Source organism: Aedes aegypti, chromosome 3, assembly GCF_002204515.2.
Source record: "Aedes aegypti strain LVP_AGWG chromosome 3, AaegL5.0 Primary Assembly, whole genome shotgun sequence".
In the NCBI taxonomy this organism is placed as follows: domain Eukaryota; kingdom Metazoa; phylum Arthropoda; class Insecta; order Diptera; family Culicidae; genus Aedes; species Aedes aegypti.
This window is the reverse complement of record NC_035109.1, coordinates 343,059,738-343,083,748: the sequence shown is the minus strand read 5'-3', so window position 1 is coordinate 343,083,748 and position 24,011 is coordinate 343,059,738. Positions and strand designations below refer to the sequence as shown.

The window sequence follows — 24,011 nt, the reverse complement described above, 5'->3', positions numbered from 1 at the left end:
ACGGTGTCAAAGTATCGATCATTATAGAACTTTCTTGTACCTCGGATATTTTTACGAAAATGTTCAGCCTTTAGGCTAAGATATTGTAATTGGAATACATGTTCTATGGGACAGGTTTAAGGTGAAGATGAATCCAAGCCAAATCTCAAATATTCAAGGGCACAAATCTTGAGAATCAAACATCCATTCAAGCTGAACCACCTGCTAGTGACCAAGCGATTAAGTTTTCAGCTCAAACGGATGATTAGTTCTCCAGATTAGTGCTCTTGAAAATTTGATGTTTGGCTTCGATTCATCTTCACCTTAAGTGGAAAATTAGGTTTTCTCGAATTTAGTAAGTACAACATCGTTTTAAGTTGAAGAAATCCAATTTTCTACGACAGAAAATTTTAAAAACTTCAGGCTGTGAAAAATTTGCCAGGATACTATCTTCTTCGAAAAAAAAAATCTGATGTACATGCAACTTGGATAATAATCGAAATTTTGACACCGTAATGTAAAATTAGAATTAGTATATGAGTTGTAACAAAATGAATATTTCCGTGAGTGTCGAACTTGAGCTCAACCCAATTGAACACATTGTTGAAGACTTAACTTTCTGTCAGTGCGATGGGGTAAATTGACCTTAAATTCAAATCATATAACTCCACGGGCTGCAAAATGGTGAGTCGACAATCAGGAAGGAGCAACCAACACAGCTCTGGTCCTCACAAGTTCCTACCTCGCGCTTCCACGGGTGAAATGATGACAAAGACTTCCAAATAAGCTGGTAGTGCAGCCTAGGCAATGTTCTCCTTCTGACATCAGCTAGAGTGAGGAGGTACGTTCTAAGCGTCGGTACACCAGGAGGTGCGGCTCAAACAGCGTCTGTTCTGACATCCAGCGGCTTAGTATGAAATACTGTATCACGTCAGCTACACCTAAGATGGCAGTCCCATCAACGTGATGTTTGTAACGCGAACCCGGTAAGGTAGCATACCGAATTCATTATCCATGAGAAAGAAGAAGAAACGAACGTTATTTTCGGCAACCGACCTGGCAACGAAATAAGGACTATGATTGGAAACCCGGTACCTACCTGGAACGTCAGGACCTTAAATTCAAGCTGGATGCGTATTGAGGATTCGGGGCAAATTCTTCAACTACAGTCTGATCAACGTCTATACACCGACTAACGACAAACCCGATGACGTGAAGGACGCGTTTTACGAATGTCTCGACAAGACCTATGGAGAATGCCCAAAACACGACATGAAAATTGTTATCGGCGACGCCAATGCGCAGATCGGAAAAGAGAACTTCTTCCGCCCTATCATTGGTAAAGAGAGCCTTCACTCTGTTACCAACGACAACGGCCTACGTGTAGTGAACTATCCAACTATATGTAGTGAAATATCCAACGTCTGTCAGCAGATGGTGAAGCAGCGGACTACCATCAAAAGCTCGATGAGCGGATTAGCGAAATCGACGAAAGCATCATCCTCAGCGATCTGTGGGAGTCAGCCCACGGAGCGGTGAGCACAGTAGCGCGAAAAGTGGTAGGTACACCTCAACGAAGACCAAGGAACGCTTGGTTCGACGAGGAGTTCCAGAATGACGAACGAGAAGAACTTGGCTAGAAGCCGGATGCTGGTGTCTGGAACCCGTCAGAGCAGAGAGCGAAAAACCCGAAAAACGGATCCATCGCAGAAATAAAAAGGAGCATGAAGAGGCAGTAATTGCTCAGGCGCAAGAAGCTATGGAACAGAACGACATGCGACGGTTCTACGAATCCGTTAATGGTGTGCGGAGAAAAACAGCGTCTCCCGATCAACGACGATTAAATGTTTACGGCCGATCAACGACGGATTAAATGTTTACGCTGCATCAAATCGTAGATAAGTTCCGGGAATACAACTTGCAGACTCATCATCTGTTTGTAGATTTCAAAGCAGCGTATGATTCAGTGAAGAGAAACGAGTTGTGGCAAATTATGTCCGAACATGGCTTTCCGGCGAAGCTGATTAGACTGATTCGTGCAACGCTTAATGGATCGAAATCAAGTGTGCGTGTGGTGGACGAGATTTCGTCATCGTTCGTAACCTTAGATGGATTGAAACAGGGTGACAGGGTGACGCTCTTTATAACTTGCTGTTTAACATAGCGCTCGAAGGTGCTATCAGGAGAGCCGGTGTGCAGGTACCATTATCACACGTTCTCATATGGTCCTTGGCTTTGCGGACGATATCGACATCATCGGGATTGAACGTCGGGCAGTGGAAAAGGCGTTCGTGCCTTTCAAGAGGGAGACAGCGAGGATCGGGCTCACGATCAACACCACAAAAACGAAGTACATGATAGCTGGTGGTCAACGTGGGTCCGGACGTGTTAGTAGTCTAGAGACGTATTGCAGCTGCGAGTCGGGATTTCTACGGGCTCCGTAACCAGCTGAAGTCCCATAGCCTTCAAACAAAAACAAAACTCGCGTTATACAAGACATTGATCCTTCCGGTTGTCCTATATGGCCATGAAGCATGGACATTGAAGGAAGTCGACCGGAGAGCTTTCGGGGTGATTGAACGTAAAGTGCTGCGAACAATACTCGACGGTAAACAAGAAAATGGCCGCCGACTTCGTGGTAGGCCGCGCACACGATGGCCTTTTGCAGTTGAGGAGGACTTAAGGGCACTTAACGTTCAGGGCGACTGGAAGCGATTGGCCCAGGACCGAGCCCACTGGAGAAGACTCATCCATTCGGCGCAGATTCATCGTAGCGAATTGTAGCCCATCAAGTAAGTAACTCCACGGAATTTTATTCGATTTTCGATCTGTCTGCTGTTTTAAAAAGAACATTGAATTCTGTTCTTCAAAAAAAACAATTATATAGAAAATTCAAAAGAGGGGGGTCTTTACGGGGAGGGGTGCGAAAAAAAAAACGTGAAATTTGTAAACTTTGGACGCTTATATCTCAGAAACAGTTTTACAAAATACTACACTTTCTTCGGTAAAGATTTGCTACAGCGGTATTTCTAGTCCCAGATAGCCGTAGCGTTAAACGCGCAGCTATTCAGCATGACCATGCTGAGGGTCATGGGTTCGAATCCCGCTGGTCGAGGATCTTTTCGTAAAAGATTTTTTTTCTCGATTCCCAGGGCATAGAGCATCTTCGTACCTGCCACACGATATTCACATGCAAAAATGGGCAATCGGCAAAGAAAGCTCTCAGTTAATAACTGTGGAAGTGCTCATAAGAACACTAATCTGAGAAGCAGGCTTTGTCCCAGTTAGGACGTTATGCCAGAAAAGAAGAAGAAGAAGTATTTGTAGTCCCCCGAACTTTAGAAAACTATTTTATAGATATTTAAAAAATCATGTACGAAAGGAACAACTCGTGGATACGCACCAATGTGTAAAAAATTTCACAAATCAAATTACTATTAAAAAAAAAGTTGCAGCCCTTCAAAATTCTCTGGGACATATTAACTCCAGAAATCAGACTAAGGGTTAAACGGCTCAGTTGTTCTTTTAGTTAGTTAAAAGTCGGAAAATTTCACAACCAAAGCTGTTTTACTGTTTTCAAGCCACTATATTTTTTAATTTAGGTTGTCACTCTATTTTAATTTAGCTGTCTTTTTGTCACAGTTCATGCCTCAAATTAAAAAAAATACTCAATCAAATGTAACACTTTTTTTTTTTCAGATCAAAATAAATATCAAAAATAAACTCAAAATTTATTGAATATGGACCAATAGGGAGCCGGATCCCATTCTTGGCATTTTTTATTCACTTAGGCAGTAGGGTTTTTTAAAAGCTACTGAGTTTATATTTGGCCACAATATGCGTCGTATTGCGAAGTTTCAGACAATTCAGCCGAGAGAAACCGCCCATGCCAAAGTGAATCATGGAAGTGCACAAGTAGCTCTGCACCCTATACATATCAAAATAAATTGAATATATGAAATAATGCACCGAATTTGAACAGCAAAAAAAAAAAAAAGATTTTTCTATGAAATCTACTATTTAACCGATAAAATTCGTGACAAAGTGCTCCGCGAGCCAAAAAGGCTGAAAACCCCTGGGTTAGAGTATTCATTTTGCCCCGCTACCTTTTAGGTCACCATATTTTCAATCCAAATTCCTGCCTCGTTTGGCAGCGTCCGTTAATTACGTAACGCTAAAATTGGAAATTTTCGACCCCCCCCCCCCTCCGTAACGCTCTTTGTATGAAAAATTTCAAGTTTTTGTATGATAAATCACGCTTGAACCTACTTCCCACCTCCCCTAGAGCGTAGCGTTACGATTTCTACGGGCTCCGTAACCAGCTGAAGTCCCATAGCCTTCAAACAAAAACAAAACTCGCGTTATACAAGACACTGATCCTTCCGGTTGTCCTATATGGCCATGAAGCATGGACATTGAAGGAAGTCGACCGGAGAGCTTTCGGGGTGATTGAACGTAAAGTGCTGCGAACAATACTCGACGGTAAACAAGAAAATGGCCGCCGACTTCGTGGTAGGCCGCGCACACGATGGCCTTTTGCAGTTGAGGAGGACTTAAGGGCACTTAACGTTCAGGGCGACTGGAAGCGATTGGCCCAGGACCGAGCCCACTGGAGAAGACTCATCCATTCGGCGCAGATTCATCGTAGCGAATTGTAGCCCATCAAGTAAGTAACTCCACGGAATTTTATTCGATTTTCGATTTGTCTGCTGTTTTAAAAAGAACATTGAATTCTGTTCTTCAAAAAAACAATTATATAAGAAATTCAAAAGAGGGGGGTCTTTACGGGGAGGGGTTATTGCGAAAAAAAAAACGTGAAATTTGTAAACTTTCGACGTTATATCTCAGAAACAGTTTTACAAAATACTACACTTTCTTCGGTAAAGATTTGCTACAGCGGTATTTCTAGTCCCAGATAGCCGTAGCGTTAAACGCGCAGCTATTCAGCATGACCATGCTGAGGGTCGTGGGTTCGAATCCCGCTGGTCGAGGATCTTTTCGTAAAAGATTTTTTTTCTCGATTCCCAGGGCATAGAGCATCTTCGTACCTGCCACACGATATTCACATGCAAAAATGGGCAATCGGCAAAGAAAGCTCTCAGTTAATAACTGTGGAAGTGCTCATAAGAACACTAATCTGAGAAGCAGGCTTTGTCCCAGTTGGAACATTATGCCAGAAAAGAAGAAGAAGAAGTATTTGTAGTCCCCCGAACTTTAGAAAACTATTTTTTAGATATTTAAAAAATCATGTACGAAAGGAACAACTCGTGGATACGCACCAATGTGTAAAAAATTTCACAAATCAAATTACTATTTGAAAAAAAAGTTGTAGCCCTTCAAAATTCTCTGGGACATATTAACTCCAGAAATCAGACTAAGGGCGGCTTAGTTGTTCTTTTAGTTAGTTAAAAGTCGGAAAATTTCACAACCAAAGCTGTTTTACTGTTTTCAAGCCACTATATTTTTTAATTTAGGTTGTCACTCTATTTTAATTTAGCTGTCTTTTTGTCACAGTTCATGCCTCAAATTAAAAAAAATACTCAATCAAATGAAACATTTTTTTTTTCAGATTAAAATAAATATCAAAAATAAACTCAAAATTTATTAAATATGGACCAATAGGGAGCCGGATCCCATTCTTGGCATTTTTTATTCACTTAGGCAGTAGGGTTTTTTAAAAGCTACTGAGTTTATATTTGGCCACAATATGCGTCGTATTGCGAAGTTTCAGACAATTCAGCCGAGAGAAACCCCCCATGCCAAAGTGAATCATGGAAGTGCACAAGTAGCTCTGCATCCTATACATATCAAAATAAATTGAATATATGAAATAATGCACCGAATTTGAACAGCAAAAAAAAAAAAGATTTTTCTATGAAATCTACTATTTAACCGATAAAATTCGTGACAAAGTGCTCCGCGAGCCAAAAAGGCTGAAAACCCCTGGGTTAGAGTATTCATTTTGCCCCGCTACCTTTTTGGTCACCATATTTTCAATCCAAATTCCTGCCTCGTTTGGCAGCGTCCGTTAATTACGTAACGCTAAAATTGGAAATTTTCGAACCCCCCCGTAATGCTCTTTGTATGAAAAATTTCAAGTTTTTGTATGATAAATCACGCTTGAACCTACTTCCCACCTCCCCTAGAGCGTTACGTAATTTTTGGTGCCGCCTTTCTGGCATTTGATATGATTTATATAATTTAAAATTAGATCACTCATAAAAATAGATAACTAACTTAAAAAATATTGCCATTTGTAGTATTTAAATAAGTATTCGCTAAATGTGTCAATTTTCCAAATGCTTCATTTTTTAAAGCATATTGATTGCATCGTGACTTTTAACTCCTTTATGTACACGGCTATATAGTATACATTTATGGGAAATTCTTTTTGAAAACCTTTTAAAAGATTTGCTTCAAAAGTATTTCACTAAAATTTCAGTCAAACCTTCATAAGTCAACAAGGACTGTATCGAAAAAAGCAACATTCAAAATACTTATTCTCCAAGCTTAATGTATCTTTTTGTACCAAAATTTCTGGCATGCCATCAATATTATATATCGTGTAAGAGCAATAAATTTCACAAAAGATATTGTTGTGATGAAAATAGATTAAAATGTGTCCACTCAATTCATTTTAAATTTGTACAAAATCTGATTTTTACCACAATTTCGGGCAATTCATCAATTAGTTACAAAGAGAATTGACACGAAAAATAAATGGATTTTTTTTATAATCTTGAAAACTATACATTTTTGAATACATTTTTGAATAAAATGCTGCGGAACTCAAATATATTTGATTCATTTTTGAGGCCTTGCTTTGAACAACTGCACCTGTTGAATTTTTCGTTTTTTGCTCTCAATGCTTAAAATGTATGTTGGAAAGCATTACCAATGTTTACAATATTATTTTTCCTGTTTAGTGGTCGTTGCTGGTAAGTAATGAAATATCGACTGATGAAGGTTTGACTGTATCAAAGAAAAAAATACTAAATAAGTTTCTTAAAATCAACTTAAATAAATAACATCTAATGTCCTCCAGAAATTTTCTTGGTATTCTGAAAATTGTAGGATTGATTATACTTCCATCGATAGTTCCTTCGATAACTCGACAATTTCCTCTACTTTGTTTCGGCTCTTCCACGAGTAAAACCATCATAAATTTGGTAATCTAACATATATTTAATCAGCATCTCAAAAACACATGAAAATATATATTAAGAGAAGCATTTTTACCCATTTTCTACATTCTAGAGTGTAAAAAGTATTCTAAAATGGGTGGCGCGTTTACGTAATGTTTACTTCTGTTTATGAAGAATGTTGTTGTAACCAATGATAGCAATATATTGCTTGTACGTCATTATAGTAATCGGTTGAAATAGGGAAATATCACTATAACATATCGAAATAGTAAGACCATTTGAAGGGACCATTGAAAATGTCGGTATAGAGATAACTTTGTCGCAAATAACAGTTGTCGCTATAACGCGCTTCGACTGTTTTTTTTGTGATACAGTCGAAGCGCTTTATAGCGACAACTTCTATTGCGATAAAACTATCTCTATTATTTCCCTAAATCCAAAACATACTGACTCCCACCCTGACTCATTCCCAGAAAAATCCTAGATACGTCAATGGTGTACGGTTTTACGGTACGACCGCCCTTTTTCACAGTTCACTTATGAGGTCCATGTTGAATCTAATTTGAACGATGCGCAACTATGCGTGAAGCTCTGAACATTTTACATATGGCAAAGCATTGAGAGCCAATTCTCAAATGCTTCTAAACACTGAATTTAATTAAATAATGTTAACTGTACGGGGTTGAACTTTTAATAAGCTATAAAATCAGCCGAATATTGAGAAAAAAAAATAAAAATCTATAATGTAGCTCATCAAAAGTCTATCAACATATACTGAAAAGATTTGAAATTACTATTATAGTTAATTTATATTAGAATTTGAAATTTCGCTTTCTATTTCTTTTCTTTTTCCAGGTGGCAGCAAGGTTTCAAATGCTAATATAAAATTAACTATTATAGTTAATTAAAATCTGTTCAGTATATGTTGATAGACTTTTGATAGACATATTATTTTGATTTGAAATCGGAGTTTCACGCATAGGATTTAACTGTAATAAAATTAACTTCGTAGTCGCGAATTAAGATTTCAACTTAAAGCAGTTTGATTTTATAACACCCTCAAATTAAAACTATTATAAAAAGAACTGTCAGAACTGGGGTTCGAACCCACGCTCCCAGACGGGAACCAGAGCTTAAATCTGGCGCCTTAGACCGCTCGGCCATTCTGACGCACAAGTACTGTTCGCGAGAGAATAGAAGATTTTACAGAGAACTGCAATAACACTCACACGAATTTATAATTACACTAGGCCATGTACAAATTCATTAACGTTCCAACTCTGTTGCATACCAGACTATTCGTTAGATTCATGCGAATTGTTTCATGTTGCCTCAGCCTCGTGAAGATATGATTGAGATATTGATTATAATTTCGGATTACAATAATGTGATACGTCTTTAGCATGTTTTCCATAGTCATTGACGATCCAACTTTATCCCACAAAACAAATATAGAATGTCTGATTTCGATCCAACTGCTAAGCACCACTTGTGGAACTGTTGTGATTGCAAGGTTACTCTCTGAAGCGGTAGCATCTAACGGACGAAAAAGTCGAAAGAGAAATTGGAAAGTGTATTGTACGCAGCCCGGGGCCAGTTTCCAAAATTCGATAGAGTTGCTAAATGATTAGCAGTCACGCAATCGGATCGTGTCTCGGCGGAAGAACAGAAACTGTGCTCAGACCGATACGTGCTCGCCCTATCTCAAGTCAATTGATTTCAACAGAAGCGTGCAGGTTCTGGCGAGTGCCTTTGTCGGAAATGGTGAAACACGTGTTTTTGTGGATACTGACTACTGCTACTCAGTGGCATTGCTTCGCCAAACAAAAGTAACTGACCGGTAAAACAGATGCGGATCGCGACTCGTGTGATGGTGGCGCATTTTGATCATAAATTTGAACTAACTGAGGTCTATTTATCGAGTATTTATTTACAATTCTGCCTAAGTGGTGTAAGAAATACAGAAGGATGTAACGCTATTTGTTCTTCGATGATTAATGGCTTTGAAATATATCATCTCTGTTCCTCCGAATAAGGGGCTGTCCATAAACAACGTGGTCATATATGGGGCGAGGGGGGGTCTGGCCAAAGACCACGGTCCATACAAATTTAAAAAGTTTGTATACATATAAGACATCAAGAAGGAAGAGGAGTGTCTGAAAACCCAAAAGTATGACCACGTGGTTTATAGCCAACTTCTAACAAAATAAGTTGAAGTTACAATGGTTTAGTGCAGTTGCATCTAAACTATTCCTCGGTATATTTGGCAATATGTGGTGTTTAGCCGTGAATGACCAAATACCGCCTTATTTTGAATCATTATTGTTCTTCATGGTTCACCACCAGTCACTGATGCATGTTCATGTTCTTAAAGATTTGTGACCTGCACCACTTTCCGGGAAAACGGTTATTTGGGAAATAAAGGGTCATTCGGGGAACTGGCGTTTGGAAAAATTATATTCTGGGAAACGTAGGATTTACTTTTCAGTCTTGACAAAGTTGCAACATACAAAGTTACAACTATGTAGTTTTCAATTGAGTTTCAACCTAAAATCTTAGCTGGGTAATTATTTTTATTGTTTTGTTTGATTTTTTTTTATCTTCTTATATATTTAATTTCATCCATGATTCAAATTTTAAATATCAAATTCTGGGAACGTTTTTACCATGATTTTCTTTGACATAAAAAATATGTAGCCTGAACAAAACTTATGGGCAAAAGGCTTAATTTTCATACATAATTTCACTGAATCATAGGCTAATATTCTCGCAGAATCCTGTAAATAAATTTAACCAATACCTAGGCGTAATACACGCAGAATCCTTGAAATTATTATAAATAATGCGGGATTTTTACTAAACCTTGAACAGAATTTAATAAGAATTCTAGATCCGACTATGATGGAAAACATCGGCAAGATTCTCACAGAATTTCCACCAGGATTACAAGCACATCTAACCAGGATTTTCTACATAATTTTCTTTGAATTCTGGGCTAGATTACAATATAACGCTATGTAACTTTTTCTCAAAAACATAAGCGAAATAGTAATACAATTTTGAGCAGGTTTCTTTTGAAATACTTTTTACCACTCTCAAAGATTTCAAGCTTTCGAAATGATTATTGAGTAAGATTTTGAAGGAATAGGAGATTTTCGTTATAGCTTGTAGCATATTCTGGATCATGTTATCAATACTAGGGTCTTGTTCACAAATTTCATAACGCTTAAGGGGGTGGTGGATGTCCTCAAAATGTTACAGCTCATACAAAATTTGTAGAATATTCATACAAAAAGAGTTACAAGGGGGTGGATGGGTGTCCAAATTAGTAATTTTTGGCGTTATGAAATTTGTGAATGAGCCCTTGGTCGGATTCTGATAGAATTAAAAGTATGATTTTTATAAAATCCTGAGCATTTGCCCACAAGATCCAAAATTCTAGATTCTTCAAAATATTCTGAACAGGATTATTATATAATTTTGAAAGTAATGCTCATAATATTCTTCAGATTGCTTAGCATCAATTATCTGTTTTTCGGTTACTTAAAATAAATTTTACTTTATTCACAGATTTTATGAATTTCATTTGCTGACTTTTGTCAGATTTCATGCGAATATTTGTGCGTTTAAAAATGTGGCCCGCGACATAAAATTGTTTCTGTGATTTGGCCCGCGGTTCAAAAAGGTTGGGCAGGCCTGCATTAAAGAGTTGTTTTGCAGAGTTAATAAGAAAAAAGTTTGGACATATTGAACACAACACAATAAATTTCGTGTTATCTAGTTGTAGCACTATGGGAAGGATATGGAAATGAACATTGATAAATAAATCATTTTTCAATTTATTTTCCATCCTACCGATGGAGTAATATGAGCAGCCTATTTTTGGTTGTGCAATTATCTCATATATGAAATTATCTTATGTATAATCTAAAAAATCAATTACTTTTTTCTTTGCACTTGGGAGTTATTAGTGATTATGAAACCTCCATGCAAACAGATTAATTTTTAAAGGGGCCTTCCATTAATTACGTAAGGGTTGAGATTTCTTACGCGTCATACGATTTTTTTTAAATTTTCATACAAAACATCTTATTATGGGGGGAGGGGGCCCCAAATAAGATAGACCTAAAGGAAAACAAAATACAATAAATCATATATATTTCTGACATATAAAAAAATTCAAAAAATTATAATTCCCAATTAAAAAAATAAATCTCAATAAAATTAAAGCCAATCTAACTTCATAAGAAATAGTTTGTGCAACAGCCCGTAATCCTCCTAATAAAGCATAATTAGAATTAGAAGATCACCCCGCCACTATTACAGTATAAACCCCTAATCTAGTAATACATAAAAAAAATAAAACCCCTAAATTAAAAGAATACAATTTAATTAAATAAGGCATACTTATTCAAATTAATAAAGACAAAAATAAAGAAAAAATAGGAGAAAAATAATAAAAAATATAATTAGATAATAAAGGATAAGTTTGTTCCTTAGTAAATAACTTTACAGCATCACTAAAAGGTTGTAATAACCCTATAAATCCTACTTTATTAGGTCCTTTACGAATTTGAATATATCCTAAAACTTTCCGCTCTAATAAAGTTAAAAAAGCTACTCCTACTATTACACAAATTACCAATAATAAACTTCCAATCAATGATAATAAATAATCTATATAAAACAATACTATTTATAATTAATTAAATTATATAAATAAATTCTAAATTTATTGCACTAATCTGCCAAAATAGTTTATTAAATATTAATATAATTCATAAATTTAAAATTTATATTTTTTATATTAGGTCCTTTCGTACTATAATATAATAATTAATTAAAGATAGAAACCAACCTGGCTTACGCCGGTTTGAACTCAGATCATGTAAGAATTCAAAGGTCGAACAGACCTAAACTTTAAACTTCTACACCTAAAAATAACTCTTAATCCAACATCGAGGTCGCAATCTTTTTTGTCGATAAGAACTCTAAAAAAAAATTACGCTGTTATCCCTAAGGTAACTTAATTTTTTAATCAATATAACTGGATCAAATATTCATAAATTAATGTAAATTGAAAATAAAAGTTTTTTAAATTTTAATACCACCCCAGTAAAATTTTTTATTAAAATATAAATTTAATTATTCTTTTTAATTTATAATTAACAAAAATAAAGATCTATAGGGTCTTCTCGTCTTTTAATTACATTTTAACTTTTTAATTAAAAAATAAAATTCTATAAAAATTTAAAAAAGACAGTATATATCTCATTCAACCATTCATACAAGCCTTCAATTAAAAGACTATTGATTATGCTACCTTCGCACAGTCAAAATACTGCGGCCCTTTAATAATTTATCAGTGGGCAGGTTAGACTTTAAATTAAATTCAAAAAGACATGTTTTTGATAAACAGGTGAATATATAATTTGCCGAATTCCTTATTTAAACCTTTCATTTTAAATAATTTATATAAATTAAATATACTAATTTTATCATAATTTATAAATTATTATCATTAAAATTTATATTTTAATAAATAATTTAATTTAACAATAAATAATAAAAATTTTAAAATAAATTATAACAAATTTATTAATGATAACTATTTTTAAGCTTACATTTATTAAATATTTTATTAAAAATTTAAAAATTTATTTTAAAGCTAATCCCTTAAAATATTAATTTTATAAAATAAAAATACTATTTTTAAAATTTTTAATTTATAAATCTAAATTAAATTTATTTCTTAAAAAACTAGATATATTTTAAAACGATTAACATTTCATTTCTAATTATATATTTAAAATAATTATTCCACAGTAACTTTTATATATAATTAAATCTTTAAAATTCGAGAAAAATTAATATAATAATTAATTAATTAATAAACCCTGATACACAAGGTACAATAAATTAAATTTTCTTTTTAAATAAAAATTTTTCAAATTATTTCAATTTTCTTTTACAATACAAATATACTATTATTAAAATTATTTATTTCTTTAAAAAATACTAAAACTAAAATTATTAAAATTATTTTTATTAATTAAATTAAAAAAAAAAATTAATAAATAAAATTTAATCAATTTAAATTGATTTGCACAAATTTCTTTTCAATGAAATGAAATACTTTACTAATTAAGCTTTAAATTGTCTTTCTAGATACACTTTCCAGTACATCTACTATGTTACAACTTATCTTATTTTAAAAATAAGAACGATGGGCGATATGTACATGTTTTAGAGCTAAAATCATATAAATAATCTATTTTATATTACTATTAAATCCACCTTCAAATTTTTGTTTCAAAAAATTATTCATTTAAATAAATTTATTGTAATCCATCTCTACTTAAATATAAACTGCACCTTGATCTGACATTTTATTTAATAAAATATTAAGAAAATTAAATCTTATAACATATTCTGATGACGACGATATACAAATTAAACAAATTTAAGTAAGGTTCAATGTGAATTATCAATTACAGGACAGATTCCTCTAAATAGACTAAAACACCGCCAATTTTTTTAAATTTTAAGAATATAACTAATACTACTTTAGCATTTTAATATTTATTTTTAATAATAGGGTATCTAATCCTAGTTTATTACAAAAAGTTTATAGCTTAAATTATTTTTTAAAATAATAAATTAATAAATTTAAAAATTTCACCTAATAAATTTATATTTATATTATAAAAATTTATAATTTAACTAATACTAAAAATTTTTACTTGCATTATTTGTATAACCGCGGTAGCTGGCACAAATTTTACCAATACTATATATTATTACTAATACAAAATTTCTTTTTTAATTAATATCAATTACTGCGAATAAATTAATTATTATAATTTTTTAAAAATTAAAACAATTCACACAAAAATTTACATGTAAAATAAAATAATAATAAAAATATTAACCAAAATAAAATAATATTTATTGATATAAATATTAAAAAATACAATTATTATTTTTAAAATAATATAAAATTAATAAAACTTAAAAATTTACAAAATTATTAATTATATAAAATTAATTGATATAAAATTTTATTAGTTCAATCCTCACTAAATTAAACTTTATATAAAAATACCCCTTAAATATTTTTATATTTATTTATTAATAAATAATTTTATATCAATTAATTATTATTTTTAAAATAATATAAAATTAATAAAACTTAAAAATTTACAAAATTATTAATTATATAAAATTAATTGATATAAAATTTTTCGTCTCAAAGAATAATCCAGGTTGATTAATTAAAAAATTAGTTTGGTTTAATCGTCCTGGAGTAGCATCAATTTTAACTCCTAAAGAGGGGACTGTTCAGGAATGAAGAACATCTGTAGCTGTAACTAAAATACGAATTTGATTATTTATAGGTAAAATAATTCGATTATCAACATCTAATAAACGGAATCCATTTAAATCTAATTCGTTGGTAGGAATTATATAAGAGTCAAATTCTAAATTTAAAAAATTTGAGTATTCATAACTTCAATATCATTGGTGACCAATAACCTTTAAAGTAATTAATGGTGAATTAATTTCGTCTATTAAGTATAATAGTCGTAATGAAGGAAAGGCAATAAATATTAAAATAATAGCGGGTAAAATTGTTCAGATAATTTCAATTGTTTGTCCGTGTAATAAATATCGATTTGTAAATTTGTTAAAAAATAATATAAATATAATATATGCAATTATAACTGTAATTATAATTAGAATTAATAAAGTATGATCATGAAAAAAATTTAATTGTTCTATTAAAGGAGATGAACTGTTTTGAAGTCCTAAATTTGCTCATGTTGCCATTTTCTAATAAAAGATAATAATCTTTATATATGAAGCTTAAATTCATTGCACTAATCTGCCATATTAGAAATTAGAAGAAAGTAGTGGTAATTCTGAATAAGTATGTTCTGCAGGAGGAAGTGTATGATATCATTCAATAGATGAAGATAATTGTATAGGGAAAGAAGGTGTTCGTTGAGTAATTATACTTTCTCAAATAATAAATAAAAAGAAAATAACGGCAAATAATGAAATTGTTCTTCCTAAAGAAGAAATAATATTTCAAGTTAAGTAACTATCAGGAAAATCTGAGTATCGTCGAGGTATTCCAGCTAATCCTAAAAAATGGAGTTTTCTTTCGTCTAATAAACCTTTTTCTAATAAGAGAAGCAAAATTAGGTATACTTTTCAGCCATAAAAATATGCCACCGTGCGACGAACGATTTAGATTACCCATCTCAATTTCACCTTTAAAGTAACCTCTCTTCATGTATTGTGCACAGAAACACTATAGATCACTATAAATAAAACAATTTAATTGGATTTTCATCTATACTTCCCTACGGCACAGAAAGGATGTGACAAATCCGTTATATACATAAACCAATTCGTTTCCCTGCTTCAGGCAGCACCTACATCGACGCATTACTTGCACCGTAGAAAAATGGCTCTCGGCATCAGACTTTCCACATTATTTTCGGATGAAATTTCAGTAATGGCCATTTCGATTCCTTATTCCTTCCCATAGTATCTAGCGTGCCTTTCGACGTCGTCTTCCAACGACAAACTATCGTTTGACGTCGGTCTACAGGAGCACAGCCAGGGCGAGGCTTGCTGGTGGACGGTTCATCCAGCTAGCAAGCAGCGTTCCGAGGGTGAGAAGGTCCGCGTCGGTGACGATCTGATTCTGGTCTCGGTGGCAACCGAACGATATCTGGTATGTTTTAAAATCATGCGTTCATAATCGCCCTGGTGTCACATTAACTATGAATTCAATTTCTAGCACACCACCAAAGAGAATGACCTCTCGATTGTCAATGCTAGCTTCCACGTGACGCACTGGAGCGTCCAGCCTTACGGTACCGGTATCTCGCGCATGAAGTATGTCGGCTACGTATTCGGCGGCGATGTGCTCCGATTCTTCCACGGAGGTGACGAGTGTCTCACCATACCGAGTACATGGGGACAGGAACCGGGACAAAAGTAAGCAGTCAACGATAGCTCGTATGCATTGTGGGATTACTTCATTATCTGTTCCTCTTCCGCAGCATGGTAGTCTACGAAGGAGGCTCGGTGATGTCCCAAGCTAGGTCTCTCTGGCGACTGGAGCTCGCACGAACCAAATGGGCCGGAGGCTTTATCAACTGGTCTCATCCGATGCGCATTCGTCACCTGACCACTGGTCGTTATCTGGGCGTGAACGAGAACAACGAACTGATTCTGATGTCACGGGAGCTGGCTACCACTTCGCAGACGGCATTCGTACTGCGTGCGGAGAAAGACGACCAGAAGGTGGTGCTGGAAGACAAAGATCTTGAGGTGATCGGTGCACCGATCATCAAGTACGGTGACTCCACGGTCATCATGCAACATCACGAGTCCGGGCTGTGGGTGAGCTACAAAAGCTACGAAACCAAGAAGAAGGGCGTCGGCAAGGTTGAGGAGAAACAAGCCGTACTGCACGAGGAAGGTAAGATGGACGACGGGTTGGATTTTTCCCGCTCGCAAGAGGAGGAATCCAGGACCGCTCGGGTCATCCGCAAGTGTTCGCATCTGTTCACCAAATTTATTGGGTATGATTGATTTTATAAGTTTTCAAAGCCGTATTCTTAATTTTTGAAATTCCGTTACAGTGGCCTTGAGACGCTCCAGCAGAACCGCCGACATTCGTTCTTCCTGCAGACGATCAACCTGGGCGAGATGGTCATGTGCCTGGAAGATTTGATCAACTATTTTGCTCAACCGGAAGATGATATGGAGCATGAAGAGCGCCAAAATCGTCTGCGAGCTTTGCGCAACCGTCAAGATCTGTTCCAGGAGGAGGGTGTGCTGAACCTGATTCTGGAAGCTATCGACAAGATCAACGTCATTTCATCGCAAGGCTTCCTAGCATCGTTCCTGGCGAGCGATGAAACCGGTCAGAGTTGGGAGATGATTTCCGGTTATCTGTACCAATTGCTTGCGGCGATCATCAAGGGCAACCACACCAATTGCGCCCAGTTTGCTAACTCAAACCGCTTGAACTGGCTATTCTCTCGATTGGGATCGCAGGCCTCCAGCGAGGGTTCCGGTATGCTGGATGTACTCCATTGCGTTCTGATTGACTCTCCGGAGGCGTTGAACATGATGAGAGACGAACATATCAAGGTTATCATTTCGCTGTTGGAGAAGCACGGTCGCGACCCGAAGGTTTTGGATGTTCTTTGCTCTCTGTGCGTAGGTAATGGCGTAGCTGTACGATCATCGCAGAACAATATCTGCGACTTCTTGCTCCCCGGAAAGAATCTACTGTTGCAAACTAGTCTGGTTGATCACGTGGCTAGCGTACGGCCGAACATTTTCGTTGGACGAGTCGAAGGATCAGCCGTTTACCAGAAGTGGTACTTTGAGGTGACCATGGATCATATCGAACAAACTACGCACATGTCTCCGCATCTGAGAATCGGATGGGCCAATACGAATGGGTATGTCCCATATCCGGGAGGTGGAGAGAAATGGGGTGGAAACGGTGTTGGTGACGATTTGTTTTCTTATGGTTTCGACGGTGTTTTCTTCTGGTCAGCTGGACGTAGGACACAAGTCGTATTTTCGGACATAACAGAGCCGTTCATCAAGAAGAATGACGTTATCGGTTGTACGTTGGATTTGAGTGTTCCGGTTATTAGGTTTACTTTCAACGGTGAACCGGTCCACGGCTGCTTCACGGATTTTAACTTGGATGGCATGTTCTTCCCAGTTATCAGTTGCTCATCCAAGTTGAGTTGCCGTTTCCTCTTCGGTGGTGATCACGGTCGGATGAAGTTCAATCCACCGCCTGGATTCTCGCCACTAGTGCAGTGCCTTATGCCTCATCAAAATTTAAGCTTGGATCCATGCTTTTTCTTTGGTAACCTTAACAAGAATGTCCTGGCCGGTCCTTGGTTGGTAGAGGACGATTCAGCTTTTGTACCGAAACCGGTGGATACTTCGTCTGTTACGCTGCCATCTTCAGTGGAGACTATCAAGGATAAATTGGCAGAGAATATTCATGAAATGTGGGCTTTGAACAAAATCGAAGCAGGTTGGACCTGGGGCGAGCGCAGAGATGACTTGTACCGAATTCATCCTTGCTTGACATCGTTTGAGAAGCTGCCAGCTGCGGAGAAGCGTTATGACTGTCAACTGGCTGTACAAACGCTAAAAACTATCCTTTCACTGGGATATTACATTTCAATGGACAAACCTCCGGCGAGAATTCGTCCGATCCGTTTGCCAAACGATCCCTACATGCAAGGTAACGGATACAAGCCGGCTCCACTGGATTTGAGTGCTGCTGTGCTAAATCCAAAGATGGAGGAGCTGATTGATTTGCTTGCCGAAAACACTCACAACCTGTGGGCTAAGGAGCGTATTCAGCAAGGTTGGACGTATGGTTTGAATGAGGATGGTGAAAACAGACGTAGCCCTCACTTAGTGCCATACAGTAAGGTCGACGAAGCCATCAAGAAGGCGAACCGTGATACGGCTTCGGAAACTGTACGCACTCTGCTCATTTACGGATATAATTTGGATCCACCGACAGGAGAGGCCAACGAAGCCCTGGCTGCCGAAGCATTCCGCCAGAAGTTTTCAGCCTTTAGAACGTACCGTGCAGAGAAGAACTATGCCGTCACATCCGGAAAGTGGTATTTTGAGTTCGAAGTTCTGACTGCAGGTCCAATGAGGGTTTGTTATAATTTTATATGAGAAATAGGTGCCAGATATTGACGGTTAGTTCATTCACAGGTTGGTTGGGCACGTGCGGATTGTAATCCTGGAACAATGCTTGGTAGCGATGATTCCTCGTGGGCTTTCGATGGCTACAATGTAAGTATTAAGATCACCACCGACTCTTCTCATTCCGAACAGTCACCTTACCATCCCCTCTGTCTATCGTGCACACTATCTACCACAGCCAGTTTGATCAGAGAAGATACAGAACAAAATTAGCCAAGACATATTTCCCTTCATGAACCGTTTCACTGCTGCTGTTTTAAACTTCAAAAATCTAGAATAAATCTCCAACGTAAGTTAGTGTACCAAACAAAACCTTCACTTCTATTCCTGTGACCACCTACACGATCCTCTGTAATCGCGTGCCTGGGACTTTCCTGTACCGCTACTTCTACTATTGCCATGCACCAACCGCGTCCGCGCGCTTTCTCCCTCTCGAGTAGGCACGTAAGCTACATCTGCACACGGTCGAAGATTTCGGTAGACGATACCAGGTCGGAGACATCATCGGTTGCCTGATTAACGTCACCGATAAGACCACTAGTAAGCACCATCCCAGTCCTTGATTTTTGTTTTTTGAAAAAGAACTGGCGAAGGCTTCTTGTTTTTGATAACTACGTTATGTTACTACAATGTTTATCTACGTGTCCATACACAATCTCTGTCTCGTCCGTTGTCATCCGATCAATTTGGAACGCCGTCATAACAGCAGTCCCGTTAAAAATTGACGATCGTTCTTACGAGAATTCAACGATCTGGAAAGAAGTATTCCAAGTTCCCACATTAGAGTTACTGGGTATGCTATCTACCGAGATTGTTGAACACTCTGTTGAATGAAAGTCGCTTTCGCATTTAGTCTTTGTAGTTCGTTGTTCAGGAGCCAAAAGATCGTCTAGTGCCACTCAAAGCTGTTCTCTTTCTCTTTTCTTCTCTTTTCTCTCTCAATCTGTACTCAACAAACTGTGTCATGACCACGCCTACTTCGATTACGCACAAAAACGTTTAACTCACACAAACACATACAAACAAACCACCCAAATAAACAACACGTTCATACCATAACGACACACTCACGATCTACGATTGGCTAATTCGTGTTTCAAAATGCTCTGTAAAAAATCAATTCCCTCAAAAATTTATAGGAAGAAAAAGTGTCTGGAGGTGCAACGGAATCATTCGGCAAACAGTGGGTACCTGGCGATATCGTTGGTGTATTTCTTGACTTAGTGGATCATACGATCAGTAAGAAATCTCAAATTTAGCCAAAAACAGTAACCGATTACTAAGATAAGGAAAAACTTGACAAACGCAACAGTCTTGCAAGCAAATTACTAAATTTTGAACGCATCCAAGCAATCTTGTGGCAAAGCAAGCTGCAACCGCCTACTTTGCATCATTTTGTCTATTTATTACTCTTTTTGACATTTAACCATACTTTTAACGCTTTTCGGACGGCGTCACGCCCTCCGTTGACTGAGTTTTATTTGAGAACAACATTAACGCAAAAAAAAGAAATTAAATAACTCGGGCTTACTTAGTTCACCAGTAGTTCACGACAATAGTAGTGCCGATTGTTTTATCTGTACAAACCGTTCTGATTGGCCAGCGCTTTTTCTTAATTGGGTTTTCTTTTGTTCTTTTAATCTTGATTTGTTTTGATTGGTTTGAAATGTTTATACAGCCCACTTTCGTTCACATATTTTTCTCCACTCTGCACTATTTACTCCACCTCCAATTCAGCAAGCGAATAGCGAGAAAAGTAGAAGAGAATGTTGCCAAAAAGATTTTGTTTGATTGCATGAAATTTTACCATTCCCACCAGTACCATCTCATCTCATACTTTGTTTGTCCTGCGACATTTTTATCTTTTCGAAATTTCATCCCCATTGTAGTTGAACAAAAGTTTCAATGTAACGCCTAACCAAAAATGTATATACACAGATTATTGAGCAAATAACTACGCTTTAACCATCAACTAGCTGCGCTTTAGATAACATAACTCCGACGCCAATTTATGATTGAGCTAACAGCATGACTTTTGCGACAGTTAATTTTAGCAAAACTGACGATAGCTTCTGTTTTCTGTCTAACCCCTTTTTAAATACTAATTCAACCCAACTCAACTAATCTATGTTTTCTTCATTGAATCAGGCTTTTCGCTGAATGGCGAACTGTTGATGGACGCCCTTGGTGGCGAAACTACCTTTGCCGATGTAACCGCTCCAGAAGGAGTAGGTTTCGTACCGGCTTGTACCATTGGAGTGAGTAACGCCTTTTATGATGAAGTATCCCAAATATGAATCAATAATCTACATTGAATGCTTACAGATCGGCCAGAAAGCTCGCGTTGTCTACGGCCAAGACGTCGATTCGCTGAAATGGTTCACCACTTGCGGTCTGCAAGAGGGCTACGAACCCTTTTGCGTGTAAGTAACCACTAGCTTGAACAACTAATCAACCTAATCCACCTACAATATTCGTGTCCTATGCAGTAACATGAAACGCGCCGTTACGCACTGGTACACAAAGGATCAACCGATTTTCGAAAACAACGAAGACATCCCGGATTGTAAGATCGACGTCACCCGTATTCCGGGTGGTGCCGATACTCCGCCATGTCTGAAAATCTCGCACAACACTTTCGAAACGATGGAAAAGGCCAACTGGGAGTTCCTACGATTGTCCCTTCCCGTTACATGCGATGCCTCCTTTATCGAGTAAGTCTTGAATCCGCACTTAAAATAGTTGCAATTCTGAGTAATCTTGCACTTTTTCTACAGTGAAAGCGAAAAGATGCACCGATGGGAGGAAATCCGAATTCGTCAGCACCGTCTACTGATGGAAGCAGAACATCAAGCTCAGCCTAGTGGTGCTCATATGGACCACATCATGAAGAGTGGTTTTACCATGAACGATCTGAAAGGTCTGCAGCGGAACTACTCTGAAGATGGCGTAGAATCTGATGAAGTTATGCGCCATGGACCGCAACGTCCAACACGTGCTTCCCGAAGAGCTGAAGCTCTCAGTCCACCCGGAATTGAAATCAACGGTGAAATGCACATGTCCGATCCGGAGAACGCCTATTCGGATCACGAAATGGAAGATGATCGCAAAAAGCGAGGAAGAAGTCCGTTCAGGCTGTTTGGCAAAAAGCGCGATCAGAGTAAAGATAAGCTGAAAGATCAACGCATGCCGGAGCCTGAGCCCCGCAAGGGAACAATGCAGCAGCGTACGGTCGCTCGTAGTCCTACGATGCGCGCTTCGAATGCCGATGTCCGTGGAGCTGCACAGATGGCTGCCGAACGCAAATCCATGGGCAGCCCACAAGGAGTTGAGTCGTTCGGCAACGAGGTGTATGATGCCGACTGCTTGAAGCTGATCAACGAATACTTCTACGGAGTACGCATCTTTCCAGGTCAAGATCCTACGCACGTTTACGTTGGTTGGGTAACTACGCAGTATCACGTGCACAGCAAAGAGTTCAACCAGGACAAGGTTCGCCATGCTGCGATCTACGTTGAAGACGAAGGCGAAAAAACCGTTGAAGTGTAAGTTAATCCAATTCATCTACAATTTACATGTAACTAAGTGCAATCTTTTACTTCCAGTGTCAATCGCCAATCCTGCTATATGGTCCGAGCCGACGAACTGTTCAACGAAGTCACTCAGGACGCCTCTGGAAAGGGAGCTTCCCAGGGCATGTTCGTTGGATGCTTTGTCGATACTGCCACCGGTACTATTCGCTTCACTTGTGAAGGCAAGGAGACATCGCACGTGTTCCTAATGGAACCGGAAACCAAACTATTCCCTGCCATTTTCGTTGAAGCCACTAGCAAGGAAATCCTACAGATTGAATTGGGTCGCACTCCAACTACCCTGCCTTTATCGGCCGCAGTTCTTCCAACAGGCGACAAACATATCAACCCTCAATTCCCACCGAGGCTGAAGGTGCAATGCCTCAAGCCTCATCAATGGGCTCGTGTGCCAAACACTGCCTTACAAGTACACGCCCTCAAACTGTCCGACATCCGTGGTTGGTCAATGCTTTGTGAAGATCCAGTGTCCATGCTGGCGCTGCATATTCCCGAAGAAGATCGCTGCATAGACATCCTAGAGTTAATCGAAATGGATCGACTTTTGTCCTTCCACGCTCACACCCTTACTCTATACTCTGCTCTATGCTATCAGTCTAATTACCGAGCAGCTCACGCACTGTGCAATCACGTTGACCAGAAGCAGCTTCTTTACGCCATTCAATCAGAATACATGAGTGGACCACTACGTCTAGGATTTTACGACCTGCTGATCGCTCTCCACCTAGAATCACATGCAAACACCATGTAAAGTTAAGAATCTGCAATTCAAGTTCTCCGACTACAGCTTCTCTCTATCTCTACTTTTGCAGGGAAGTCTGCAAGAATGAATTCATCATCCCATTGGGTCCGGAACTCAAGGATCTTTACGTTGATCCGGAAATGTGTCATTCACTCCGATCTCTGCAGACCCTTTCCGTAAGACCCCAGATGAACATGACGGAGATTGCGTAAGTACATTTGCCCCGAAGAAGTAAACTGTGCTCAACTCTAATCCCATCACAACTAACTCTCGAGAATAAAGTGTGAGGATAGTTGCAAGCACAGCTATTCATGGTACAGCACAATGCTCCTAATCTCACGAAGTACTATACTAATCTCCACGAGATATCACAACTTTAAAGCTTCTTATCAGTGACGTCCCTACTGTAAAACAGCACTGCAAAAGATTTCTCAATTTAGATCTATGTATCATTTTTAAGTTTACCCCGACCCCCCCTTTTGTTTCTCTACATTTTGGGCATGCCATTCTCTCCCCTCCAGATCACCCTCACCCCCACAATCGAATTTGCCAACAATAGTAGCACCAGATTCTTCCAGTGAACCAATACCGGCAATTGATTCGCTTTATTCGCCAAGATTCCCGCTCGAAGTGGTGCGGGAGTTTGTGATGGCCGCCCTCAAAGAGGCGGTCGAAATCAATCAGGTACACAACCGTGATCCGATCGGTGGTTCCAACGAGAATCTGTTCCTGTGAGTATGCACTGCTTTCTAACCTTTAATCGTCAGCTAA

General features: G+C 37.7%; 1 protein-coding gene and 1 non-coding gene across 20 annotated transcripts in view; one reads left to right on the top strand and one right to left on the bottom strand.

Moving 5' to 3' along the window:
- LOC5579122 (ryanodine receptor) overlaps positions 1-24,011 on the top strand; it is a 134,689-nt gene that overhangs the window by 92,003 nt on the left and 18,675 nt on the right. For 11 of the 19 annotated variants that reach the window (XM_021851815.1, XM_021851821.1, XM_021851820.1 and 8 more), the window contains 13 exons: positions 15,682-15,870; positions 15,937-16,136; positions 16,202-16,726; positions 16,787-18,857; positions 18,918-18,998; positions 20,048-20,147; positions 21,057-21,166; positions 21,234-21,331; positions 21,398-21,622; positions 21,686-22,453; positions 22,514-23,245; positions 23,311-23,448; positions 23,762-23,971. In XM_021851815.1, the coding sequence (XP_021707507.1) occupies positions 15,682-15,870; positions 15,937-16,136; positions 16,202-16,726; positions 16,787-18,857; positions 18,918-18,998; positions 20,048-20,147; positions 21,057-21,166; positions 21,234-21,331; positions 21,398-21,622; positions 21,686-22,453; positions 22,514-23,245; positions 23,311-23,448; positions 23,762-23,971 (5,447 nt within the window). Of the gene's footprint in view, positions 1-15,681; positions 15,871-15,936; positions 16,137-16,201; positions 16,727-16,786; positions 18,858-18,917; positions 18,999-19,348; positions 19,449-20,047; positions 20,148-21,056; positions 21,167-21,233; positions 21,332-21,397; positions 21,623-21,685; positions 22,454-22,513; positions 23,246-23,310; positions 23,449-23,761; positions 23,972-24,011 lie in introns of all 19 variants that reach the window. The other 8 variants (XM_021851832.1, XM_021851830.1, XM_021851829.1 and 5 more) reach the window with 3 other exon arrangements.
- On the bottom strand, positions 8,211-8,294 carry Trnal-uaa. The gene has a single exon. It is a non-coding gene; the product is annotated as a tRNA-Leu (tRNA).